Here is a 12,233-nt window from a genome sequence, read left to right as displayed (position 1 = left end):
ATGCTAGTTGGAATAAGGATAGTTTACATAACATTACCTAGAAGGCTCGTCATCTATTTAGTAAGCATTTTTCCAACAAAATGGACAAAGGAAAGAAAATTATGGAGGATAGAACCTCCATAATTTTAATTCGTTCATTGAAAAATGAATATATTTAATATGCTTAGAACATATAATGAGAAATTTGAGTTACTCTGTACAAGAGTAGATGTTTTGGGGGCCGAATTAACCCCAAAAACATGGAAGAAAAGGAAATTCCAACTATGTGGCTGGATGGGACACTGGCGAACTCATCTTGATACGTTAATCAACATTAACAATTAGAACAAAGCACGAGTTATCTGCCCTTTTAGCCCTTTTTCGATTGAAGATACCGAAAATAGAACGGCGTGGAAATTCCACAATATCAATGAATAGAAAATTTGTAAATGTACAGACTTTACATTACTAGACACTCGGTTGGATACTTCTGCTCCGCACGTAAGTTAAAAATTGAGTAGGTAATTCAGCTAGAAGTGCTTGAACTACTGAAATTTCTCCACCTGCAATAGGGAGAAGTTTGCAAGAGATTACTAAGTTAGAAACCATTTGTCAAAAAGTCATGATTTGCAAACAAACTGATACCTACTTTGAACGTCACGAAATGGAACAAACTGGACTATATCACGTGAAGCAACGCGACCAGATGAATTTTCAAGCTTCTCTCCTTTGTCCGCATCTAAAATCTGAGACATTGAACAAAACTACATAAAGCTCTGCAGTGGCATACCAGACACAGCTCAATGCTTTAGACTTTAAACAATTGTGAATTTGTGTGTAAAGTGCTACATGTTATATAGCCTATATACCTCCATTTCTTTGAAATCGGCTCCTCCAACACCAACAATAAGGATTGATAATGGTAGATCCGATGCTTTAACGAGAGCATCTTTTGTTTCTTGAAGATCTGTCACTACTCCATCCTGGAAGATTATTAAATAAATTTCAGTACAGGCGTTAGAAAAGGCTAGTTGATGGAAAAATCTTAAAATGTTCTCAGGAAGCAAATTTTTTCGTATGTGGAACGCAAATATTAGTATGCCTCAGCTATCAACACAAATCCAAACAATATAAGCTAAGCAATGCTAAAAAAGTACTTGAGAAACTAGTGAAGCACTAGCCATAATTTTGTACTGGGGAAAAAATACGATGTGGGTCACAGTCGAATCGACATTCCCAGTCCAATGATTAAGTTTTTAAAATGTGAAGTACCTCGTGAACTTAATTATGAGTTAATGCAACCTTTCTCAGTTTACACACTTTCTCACTTTATGAGTGGAATCGCCATTCCACCTACCAAAAATTATAACTAACATTTTCCCAGACAAAAAGCAATAGTAATGAAAACTGCATATCCCAACTCTTACGGTGATGATTAACAAGACAAAGTACTTTCTTCCGCCATTTGCTACAGATTGGCTGGCAATCATTGCAGCATTGCTTATGACAGGTCCAAAAAGAGTTGGTCCTGCAAGAGAAACGTTAAGCAGGGCACTTGTGTATGCCTTCATGATTCCTTGGATGCCTTCCACCTGCAAAAAGACACCTATTTTTATTATTAAACAATCTTAATATGAAAACAAAAGTAATATCATATTTAACATTTCTACCTCACAGTAATGGCTGCTTCCATTCAAGTTGAAACAATGGGAGACAGGACCGTCAATTGGTCGTGCTCCAAATCCCCATGTCGGAAATCGCTTGTCTGAATCATAGTACTGTAAGACCTCCCCGACCTCTGAAATTGCCTGGAAAAGAATATACGTACAATATGGATCAGTCACGTATAAAAGTTGTGAATCAAAACCAAGAATCATTTCTCACCCTCTGGTATGCATTTGGGCGTCCTGAAGGATCGATATAATGCAAAGAATCTGGAAGGCGTGGATTTCCATTTGAAGCTGGTAAACAGGAGGAGTTAAGTCAATGAAAACCCATAGCATCCACATACCGGCCAGAGTGTTAGATGAAAAGTTTCAAATGTATCTTATCACTAGAATTTTAAAAATTGAACCGGTCCTTAACTGATGAAAGTAGTGGTTCAATTATATAACCATAGTTGAACAAGTAATAACTAAATAATATGATTTTAATTTCAATATAAATATATTAATCAATATGAAACACAAATTAGTATAATATCCATAAATTCATAATATTTAGAGTTAAAATTCACTTATAAATGTCATAACATACAATATTCAAAATTAAACATGAAATCAAATCAAATGTCAGAAGACCTTTAAATTCAACACCACACAAAGCAACAATTAATAGAAACTAAAAAAACATAATTAATATAACTATCAACTATCAGCTGGATTGAAGTTGTACCATTCATGCTAATATTGAGTTTTTTAATTAAAATATAAAGCAAATAGATTATGCCTGGTTTTGAACAAGTTCTAGCAGTTGTTTACATAACTAGTTTTCGAGATTCAATGTTTGATGACTGATTCCAGGTTGACAACACAGGTCATACAGACCACACATAAAACTCTGCAGCACATCATTCACATTTTCACACATTTGTGATGACAATAAACTCAAACTCCAGAGGAGGTTTCAGTGAGATGATCAATAGTGTTGAAAGCTCTAACATACAGAGCAGTGGTAATTCAGATCAGTCAAGTCTCTTATGGGCATCCTAATGAAGGTAGGTCCATCAACTGGTTGCAATAACACCAGTTCTCACAAGGGAGGACTGTCATGTGTGGGCAACGACCATTTGAAGGGGGCATTGGTCTTGAAGAACAAGCACTAATTCATTGATGGAAGCATAGTAATTTCAGCAGGTCAAGATCTGAACTGTGAAGCCTGGGAGCATTGCAAGTTGCAACAACATGGTTAATTCCTGGATCCTTAATTCGGTTCCATTTATAACTCCATCCATTGAAAATGAAATCAATATTGTGCAACAACTTGATGGAAAGACTAACTAGAGGATATCTAAAGTGTCTCAAAGTTACAAGAAGTCCGGGATGCTCGTAGACAATGTACAATGACAATATCTGAAAACTTTACTCGGTTTTTTTATAATAAGCTGAAAACTTCACTCAGTTCAGAACACTCAAGGAAGAATCGGAGCATTATAGAGAGAATCCTCAATGCACCTGCCCAACAGTGCATATGTTAACCTCCCACTAACATTGCAGCAGCAAGATTGTATCATAAAATTAAACTTTGATTTAATCGACGACTACATCAGTAACATGGTAAAAGAGTTACAATTCAACAAGACAGCCAAGTTCGACAAAAGCAATAATAACCTAGAATTTGCACTCCCCGACTTATTTGCATTCAAGGGGATTATCCATTACGAAAACACTTCAACAAAATGGCAGTGTTCAACCTGCCACAAACACTTTCTTAATGTAAGAGGAGCCTTGGCGTTTCAAGCAAAAGCTTCCAAAAATGTTTTGGTCACATAGTGCGATTCATGCTAAAAGAATTCTATCTCAAGTTATTCATTATAAATCATTCTATGAACACCTATATGGTACTTATCCTCATCTTAGAACTCTCTGGGTGTTAGGAAGCTTGTCTTACTATAGCATGTTGCAGCCTCATAGGAGCAAGTTTGACACACAAGCTAGAAAGGGTACATTTTCAGATTCAAAGATGACACAAGGATTTGTTCTAGTTCATACTCTCACCAGGGAAACCTTGGTCGTATGTAATGCCATCATAAGTGTCATCATTTTCAACTCATTGAACTTGTCTTGAGAACCAAACAACACTGACTTCTCAACAAGACGACTCCCAGCCAAGCCCATAAAGGTCAATGTGTGCTCAACAAAGGCCACTTAGTCTCAATGACTTCAAATCTCTCCTCAACATAACATCATAGGTATGTGATGTCACCCTCATCTGATAGTGAACTTGCTTTTCATGCAGAGGCAAATAAATGCATATGGTGGCAAGATGCTATGCGGGCCTAGATCAAGACCTAATAAAGTAACAAAACTTGGTGCTTTGTGGACCCTCCAGGTGCTGGCCCAATAGTAAGCAAGTCATTTTATGGTCTTACCAAACCACCACAGGCTTGTCTTGAAAGACTAAACATTGCCTCATCAAGACTTGACTTTGTTGCCAGTAAAAGTAATCCCCCATTATTTACTCTAAAACAGGTTCACGATTTATGTGGATGATATTATCATCACAGGTAACAATACTCCTCTAAATACAAACTCTTATGCGGCAGCTCAATTCAGAGTTTTCTCCCAAGGAATTACGTGATTTCGATAATTTTCTTAGAATTAAAGCTGGTTATCAGTCCAATGATTTCTCTTTATCTTGCTCAGTTCAAGTACATTTAGGATATAATTTCTAAGACCATTTTATGCACACATATATACAGAACATTAATTATGCCATTTGTTACAACCCAGAATATAATTTATCAGACACAACTGGAGACATATGATATACCTGTAAAATCAACAGCCACCATGAAGTTCAATTCAAACCCCCCGGCCAAGTAATCCAAGAAAGAATATTGAACACTTTCAGCATATTTTTCCACGTATAATCGGCCCTTTAACATCTGCATTATAGTTAAACTTTCAGGAAAATATAGAGGAAATAGTGATTGAAATGAATTTATTTTAATATAATAAAACCTTGTTAGGAGAATTATGACCAGCAGCAGCAGACAAGTATAAATTTCCTCCTTGGCCACTGGAATAAAGCTTCTCCAGCTCCATCAAAGATAATTGCACTTTCCTGATATAAACAAGAATAAACAACCCTAATATTCATTTTATCCTGGAAATAGATTTAAGGGACAAAGAACAAACGGCTGAAAAAGTTAACAGTTGATTACCCCATCAAATCATGTTTGCCATTGCTGTTAAAATTATAGCACTCCATTATCAAAGGATTTTCCTGTATACAATAAAAATGAGAATGAGATAGGCTCCAGTATGCCAGCAGCATGTCTATACCAGAGTTCAAAAAAGAACCCCAAAATAAAAGATAAAATATGTGATGAAGCAGGGGCAAATTTCCTTTTGTTAACAATAAATGGATAATGACCCTTTTTGCAACCATAAGGTTGTAGGACTCTGGCTTGGTGGTCGCTTTAATAACTAAAATCTCTCCCATTCAATATTGGTGGACATCTCAAGTATCGGGCAGCCCTTATGACAACAATGTATGCATGCTTTGAATGGACTTTAGTAGTATACCAGCAGTATACCTTCATTACAAATTAAACACTAACTAAAACCCAACACTATATGTAGAGAGAAATTTAGAAATCCTTTGTGGTGGAATGCCTATGTGCGTTACACATACATACACACACACACGCATAGAGTAGCACCACATTATATAGAGATGGGCTCAAGTCCATACATAAAATACATTTAACACTCCCCCTCAATTGGAGAATATAAATCATACGCACAAGGTTTGTTACATAAATAATCAATTCTAGTATAATGCAATGGTTTGGTGAAGACATCTGTCAATTGATCACTCAAATTAACAAACTGAATAGTAATGTCTCAATCTAAAATATTTTCTCAGATGAAGTCACAATCAATCTTGATATTTTTAGTCCTCCTATGAAATAATGGATTTCAGACTGTTAGATATACCGCTTTTTATGTTATAGCTAACTGTTAGAGCACAACTTTTTCTACTTCAAAACATAAGAGCCTAAACGTCATAATTTAATTGTGACTTGGTCCACTTGACCTTCTTCATGAGACAAGTAATGCAACTCACAACACAATCACCAAGCACGGACCTATTCAAGTGGAGTTTTTCTTCTACTTTTATTTGACCTTGTCTTTGCGAATTGGAGTACCCTAGATTGTACTAGATGGACTATACTTGACCTAACATATTGAATGAAGAAGAATATTGAGGATTTCTATATCACATTTGTTTACAGTCCTATAAATATTTAGTAAATGATTCTGCCATTTCTCTTTTCAATATAATCTGTAAAATGAAACAGAAAAAACATCATTGTCCGATAGTTTTATACCTTGCTTCCTATTTGTTGAATATTCAAGAAGACTGGCTTCCATATTGGGTTGAGATCATTCTTTATAACTTCGGTTTTGCAAATTGGAATATGACTACCACCTTCCACAACTTTTGAAATCAATAGAAAGGGATCCTGTGGGACACATAAAAGCAAGTATTTATTAATAATTGATGTTCCTCATAATGGCTAACAAAAAGTTAAAAAAGAAAAACATACACATACACTTCTTGAGAAGAGATCCCTATATTCCAAATCACAACACCTGAGTGTCATCTCTACTGTTGTCTTTGAGCTAACACATTCCTCAGCATGCACCAAGAGCTTTCCACAGTTTTGAGACTGGGTAGATCTGGTAAAATCTTCTGAGTGTAAATCTAATGTCATTGACCGATCAAACTTTGTAATTATCTGCATGACCAAATTTGTTACTGTATATGGATACATTTGTTTGGGTATGTTATTTTATCTTCAGAAATCAATAGGCCAGCACAATTTGAGTATATATTTTTTGGAACCAAAAACTTTCAATATGTTTGGTGCTTGCCCAATTAACTAAGGAGAAAAACAGCAGAAGTGCAAAATAGACATTAGTGGTTAAAATATAGCTTCATTGAGTGTGTAATGAGTTTTCCTGTAGTTGCAGATATTCCATAAAGAAAAACAGCCTCTACTTTACCTGAGATAATGCACAGGTTGCCTCACCTAGATGTTCCTGCTCTTCTAACTTAAGCATCTGCATAACATTTACAATGTGAACTTCTACCATCATGCTTTATCAATATGCTATCACATCTAATGAACCAGCAAGTAAAAAGGTTCAGATACATAATTAATACACTTTCAGGGAAAGAGCTTGTGAAAAAATTTTGCACAGCCTTGATCAAGGAGATTTTGCATCATCAGAAACATTAGAACAAATGTTAAATTGGGGTTCAGTTGTTATCTCCAGAGATGCACAATGAAGGCTGTGAGGAATCTAATTGTGTAAATAGCAGCAACCAAAAAAATCTCATCCAATGAGCAGGTATACCAAGTATGCAAAAAATTTTACTGCCTTCCCAAAGTGCTTCAGAACTGTGAATGCAGCATATAACATACAAGTTTTCCCTACAGAATAAAAACCTTGGACTAAAAAAAGTGAATTTAGGAGTCTCTAAGGTAAAATAATGAAAATGTAACTGATACATCATATAACAAGGCTTAAAATACATTTAAAGTCTAAACAGTTGCATGTGAAATCTGAAGTCAGATGACATTAAACCAATAATTTTATGCAATTATCCTTAATAAGTTAACACAAATAAGATTACAAGATTCTCAGAATCGTTGAGCCATTTCTAAGCAAGCAAAAGCCCTCAGAAACAGGAAATGGTAGACTATTATCTAGTTTGATTGCAAAAATATATATTAGAACCATTATCTTACTAAGAAAAAAAAAAGAGAAACTAAAATGTGTATGACATTATAAACACTGTACCTTTACACTTGCATTGTGAAATTGAGTATCAACATCATACACACGAAACCTGTTATGAAAGAAATTTTATAAAACAGTTCCTGGTGAAACAGCAAAAGTGTTCGTGTGCATTGTTCAAAGTAAAAACATCAACATTTAAACTTACACTAATTCCTGAACAGTCTCAAAATGATAAGTGAGCGTGTGTTTAGTAATCCATTTAGGATTTAATGAATTCAGAACTACTTCTGTCCGGCCAAGTTCCTTCAGTGCTCCATTTTTTCCTCTTTCATAAAGAACCAGCATTGGATCACTCTACAGAGACGAAGGTTCACACAATATGCATTTGATTAATAAGAATATTAGCTATTAAAAGCATGACACTTTATTTAAAGGATCACAATCAGTACATCCAAATGTAGAAATGAAAATGACCTCGTTGATCCCTGTAGTTTGTTTGTTGAACTACTTTAACAAGGTCTAGTTCAATATGCCTTCATCTTTTACAAACATGTAAGGATGCGTTACAGGCATACTTTCTTTTTGTCTGGAACAAAAAAGAAAGTTTTAAGCTTTTCATTTTTAAGATATTTTGTTTCAGTCTTTATGCTCACTACAAATTATTTTGTCAAAAGAATTCACTTGTTAGTATTTTAGCAAGAGTTAGGGAAACGTTTTTATGCCTCTTCTATATAAGAGAAGCAACTTGCATTTGACCTGAATTTTTCTTTTGATATGAAATTTCTGTGGTGCACACACGAATCCCAAATACTAATTTTTTTAAAATAAAAAGGCATATTTCAAATCTCAATCTAGGATTTTCTCATTCAAGAAACGCGTCTACTCATATGAATGAATACACTCCATCACCTCATTCAGCTAGATTTAGATCCTTTCAGATGTTTCTCTTTCAAAAAGTAAGTTCTGATGGCAGAATGATACGATACAACTAAAACACATGATATTACCCCTTTTCGGAATTCACAACAAAACAAACAAAGTCGCTGCTAGAGATGGCTATTCACAAATGCACGGCCCCCAAGAGCTACATGCTCCTCCCCTGATTTCAATAACTAAAATCAATTATTTATATCACTACTTTAGAACTTTCTTATTATCAATTTTTACAGTTCGTGAATAACGAGGAGCGTGTAAGATATATAGTTCAGAAACAAAACACGATTAAGCCAGTACGAAACTGAGATTAATATCAACTAAGTAAATAAACAGATAAATAGCTATAAAAGAAAATTACAGAAACAGATAAAGAAAATGAAAATTGTAAAATTACAAAAGCAAAACTACCATCTCCTCACTCAAATCATCTCAATTGTCAATTGACCATTAGATTTTTCAGAGACTAAGATTCCCTAACTATATCAGAACCTCGTTCATTAAAAAAAACTGCAATTCAAATGCGTTCAAAGAGGTTGAGATTCAAGCAATGGCTAAAATGACAAACCTTAGAGACTATATCCCGATCACGCAAGCCAGAAGCAGAAAACGACAACTGCGAGAGAAAAGCGATTAAAAGAGCTACTCAAGTTGGTGCGAATTGAAGTAAAGCGACTTAGGAATGACAACAGAAAGAAGGAATAAAAAGTTAGAACCTCGATCTGAGAGAAGAGACCGTTATAACCGCGAGACCTGAGGAAGTTATCAACGGCCTCGTTGGGACCGTTGGCCGAGTTGAGGTGGTCGGAGGCGGTGCCGCCGACGGCCGTTTTGCCGCCGGCGACGTCGGAGCAGCAGTTGCCCATGGGCTGAAGTAAACGGATAGTAGATGACTGGAAAGACTGAAAAAAAGAAAGTCGAAATTGAAAGGAATACAGAGAAAAGAAACCTTTAAGACCAGGAATATCCTATTATGTATCTACTTTCTACGTTATCAAATTATCTGTTCTTTTCTTCTTCTTTTTACAAATTTATATATAACATTATCTAAATATTGGTGTGTTATTATCTTTTAATCTATTTTCAAATTAGTAATTTTTCACATGAAAAGTAACACTAAAACTGTATTGCATAAACCCTTGAAAATAAAATGTTATTGATAAATCTGGTATACATTTCAACCACCTTCAAACAAACATCCACATACAACCAAAATAAGCTATTATCATCTTTTAATTACTTTTAAAATTTATTTAAAATTATGTAATAAATAAATTATTTCAATAACTTAGAGTGTGTTTTGATGGTACTCTTTTATATGTTACTAATTATATTATTTATAAACACTACATCGAATTTTTATTCTCACTGTCTCTTATTTTGTATTTTTATCTTCGTTATGTATTGACTTGCTTAATAATCACTTCTATTAAATAGTATTTTAATTCAATCAACTAACATATTAACTAAAATAAAATTACATGATTATTTATCTAATTTTTTTTCATGTTGAATAAATTTTTCGTTAAGCGCAAGTTAGAAAAGAAAAGCAAATTAAATAATTTCTTATAATTTTTGTCTGTTGTTTATTAAAAAAATGTTTTAATCTTCCATAAAAAAATTAATTTTGTTTTTGTTCTTACTTTTTAATGACATTTCCAATTGAACAACACAAGGAGTAAAATTAACACGGGTAATTTTTTAAGTATTATTCTATAACTTTTTTAAATTTATTTGCTTTTAATGTAATAATTTTCTATTTTAGTCTTTCATAATTACTTTTAACCCCTGACATAATTATTTAACCATATATATAAACTTGACAAATCTTTTGAGATGTCAAAAGTAATTTAAATAAAATAATAACAATAATCAATTTAACGTTGACTTATGTTAACCTCGAAATAGGTATTTGCAGCTTTTCACCGTCTTTGTATAATTACAATTATTAACAATGATTATTTTTTTATGCACATGATTAGACTCTCTCTGCTCTTATTTGACCTGCTTATTACTAATTATTTTAAATATTTCTTACAGCGGTTAAGAAATGAAAAAAAAAAAGTAATAATCGAATGGCAGTTTTTATTTCATCGTTCTTACATATAATTATGAATTGCTAAGAACGATATATTCTATTAATTATGAAATTAAGTTACTCCCTATTTTTTATATTGTTTTTTCCTACACCTCACTTGTCTCATTCTATATTTCCTAATTTACAGTTTTGTCCTTTTTTATTTAATAAAATAATGATTTTTAAACCATCAACATCCTTTTTGACTCTGTATTTTAATCACCATGCACCTCATCTTTTGTTAAAAAAATTAAATTTAATATGCTAAAATAATATTTCATACATATATATTTTTAAACAAATTTAATATTAAAAATAAATATAAAAAGTATTAAATTACACATACAAATTCTAAACTTATAACAAATCAAATAAAAATTTAATTAAATATAACAAAGTAAAAAAAAAAAAACAATAGAAAATCTAAACCCCAATTCTAACTATCCGCAGCTCTATGTGCGGAGGAGAAGTCAGACCGCAGCTCCAAGTGAAGAGGATATGAACCGTAATTCCAAGTGTAGAGAAGTCGAACTGCAATTCTACGTGCGGAGAAGACGAACCACAGTTTCAAATGTGGCTTCCCTGCACGCCACCTATATACTCGATCTTTGCCGCTACCCAGTGCTACAACCTCGCCTTAACATTATGAATGTCGATCCAAGAAACAAACATGAGAGAAATGCTAGTAAAGAAAAAAAGAAAGAGAGTGTAGAATTTAAGAGATGAAATGCGACAAAAAGAGAGTGGAAAGAGAAAGAGATAGAGGATAGGATTAGAGTTGAAATTATAAAAGAAAAAGGAGGTAGAGGATAGGGTTAGAGGATAGGGTTAGAGTTGGAATTATAAAAGAAAAAGGAGGTACAGGTTGAAGTCAATAAGGTGTAGGGAGAGTCACTCAATTTTTTAACGGCTTTGGTGAAAATAAAAAATAAAATAGAATGTTTAAGAATGGTCTAAATCGTTAAAATAATAAAACCTATTGTATTATTTGTGTCTTTTTTTTTTACCTCTTATTTTTTATTGCATCAATAAATTAATGTTTTTTAAAATATATATTTCTAGCTTATTCTTGTTTATTCTTTAGTTTTCTTATTTTTTTATCATATAACGAGTAAAAATACATAGTTTTTATGATTACCATAAATATTTATTAATTGCGAGTTTAGTTTAGCATTAGTGTAAAATCAAAGTCATGTCACTTTAAGGAATATAGCTCCGCGAGTACAATGCGTAAGTTAAACACACTTTCCATCAGAGTAGTAGCAATAATGCAAAACTTAATAATAGATCTTACTCAAAAGTGTTTTAGCCCTTGACTAATTTCAAGGCGTGAAAACCACATTAACAAATAAAAATAAACACGAAAAAACCATTATCCATAAATATAAAAAATGAAAAGTCAATTATATAAAAATACAATTAATTTTATCATAAATATTTTATTCATATTTATGTAGTATCTCTATATTTTCTAAATATTCAGATTTTACGTAAAAACAATAATTCTACAATAATCATTTTATTTATATTGACATATATTTACGTTATATAATTAATCAGTGTTAATAATAATTTAATAATAACACATGTTATTAATATTTACATATATTATTATAACAATAATAAAAATAATATTAAAGTAAAATCATTAATGATAATCAAACACACATCACCTTGTACTATTTTTTTTTCTTTCTCTTATATTTTTTTATTGTCTATTATATCTTTAAATAAAGTATTAAAATTTAAAGGATAATGATATTTAG

At 32.6% G+C, this 12,233-nt stretch overlaps 1 protein-coding gene across 2 annotated transcripts; it reads right to left on the bottom strand.

Annotated features, from left to right (window-relative positions):
• Positions 1-290: 290 nt before the first annotated feature.
• On the bottom strand, positions 291-9,384 carry LOC106768925 (protein BONZAI 1). Of its 2 annotated transcripts, none has more exons than XM_014654313.2 (16): positions 9,107-9,384; positions 8,959-9,006; positions 7,663-7,811; positions 7,518-7,566; positions 6,717-6,773; positions 6,257-6,448; positions 6,038-6,172; positions 4,865-4,926; positions 4,662-4,764; positions 4,471-4,585; positions 1,864-1,940; positions 1,650-1,787; positions 1,407-1,571; positions 849-962; positions 629-725; positions 291-542 (listed from the first exon to the last, which is right to left on the bottom strand). In XM_014654313.2, the coding sequence occupies exons 1-16, from the start codon at positions 9,254-9,256 to the stop codon at positions 448-450; spliced, it is 1,746 nt and encodes a 581-aa protein (XP_014509799.1). In that variant the 5' UTR covers positions 9,257-9,384; the 3' UTR covers positions 291-447. The 2 variants fall into 2 exon arrangements, with proteins under 2 accessions (XP_014509799.1, XP_014509800.1); XM_014654314.2 differs by having other exon boundaries at positions 6,263-6,448; positions 9,107-9,383.
• Positions 9,385-12,233: the final 2,849 nt, after the last annotated feature.

Source organism: Vigna radiata, chromosome 7 (genome assembly GCF_000741045.1).
Source record: "Vigna radiata var. radiata cultivar VC1973A chromosome 7, Vradiata_ver6, whole genome shotgun sequence".
Classification (NCBI taxonomy): Eukaryota; Viridiplantae; Streptophyta; class Magnoliopsida; order Fabales; family Fabaceae; genus Vigna; species Vigna radiata.
This window is presented reverse-complemented; position numbering and strand designations above follow the sequence as displayed.

Coding starts and splice junctions, on each gene's coding strand:
- LOC106768925 (XM_014654313.2), bottom strand. CDS start 9,256: ATGGGCAACTGCTGCTCCGACGTCGCCGGCGGCAAAACGGCCGTCGGC. Junction 7,567..7,662: donor GAGACTGTTCAGGAATTAGT/GTAAGTTTAAAT, acceptor CTTTCATAACAG/GTTTCGTGTGTATGATGTTG. Junction 4,927..6,037: donor TTCAACAAATAGGAAGCAAG/GTATAAAACTAT, acceptor TATTGTATACAG/GAAAATCCTTTGATAATGGA.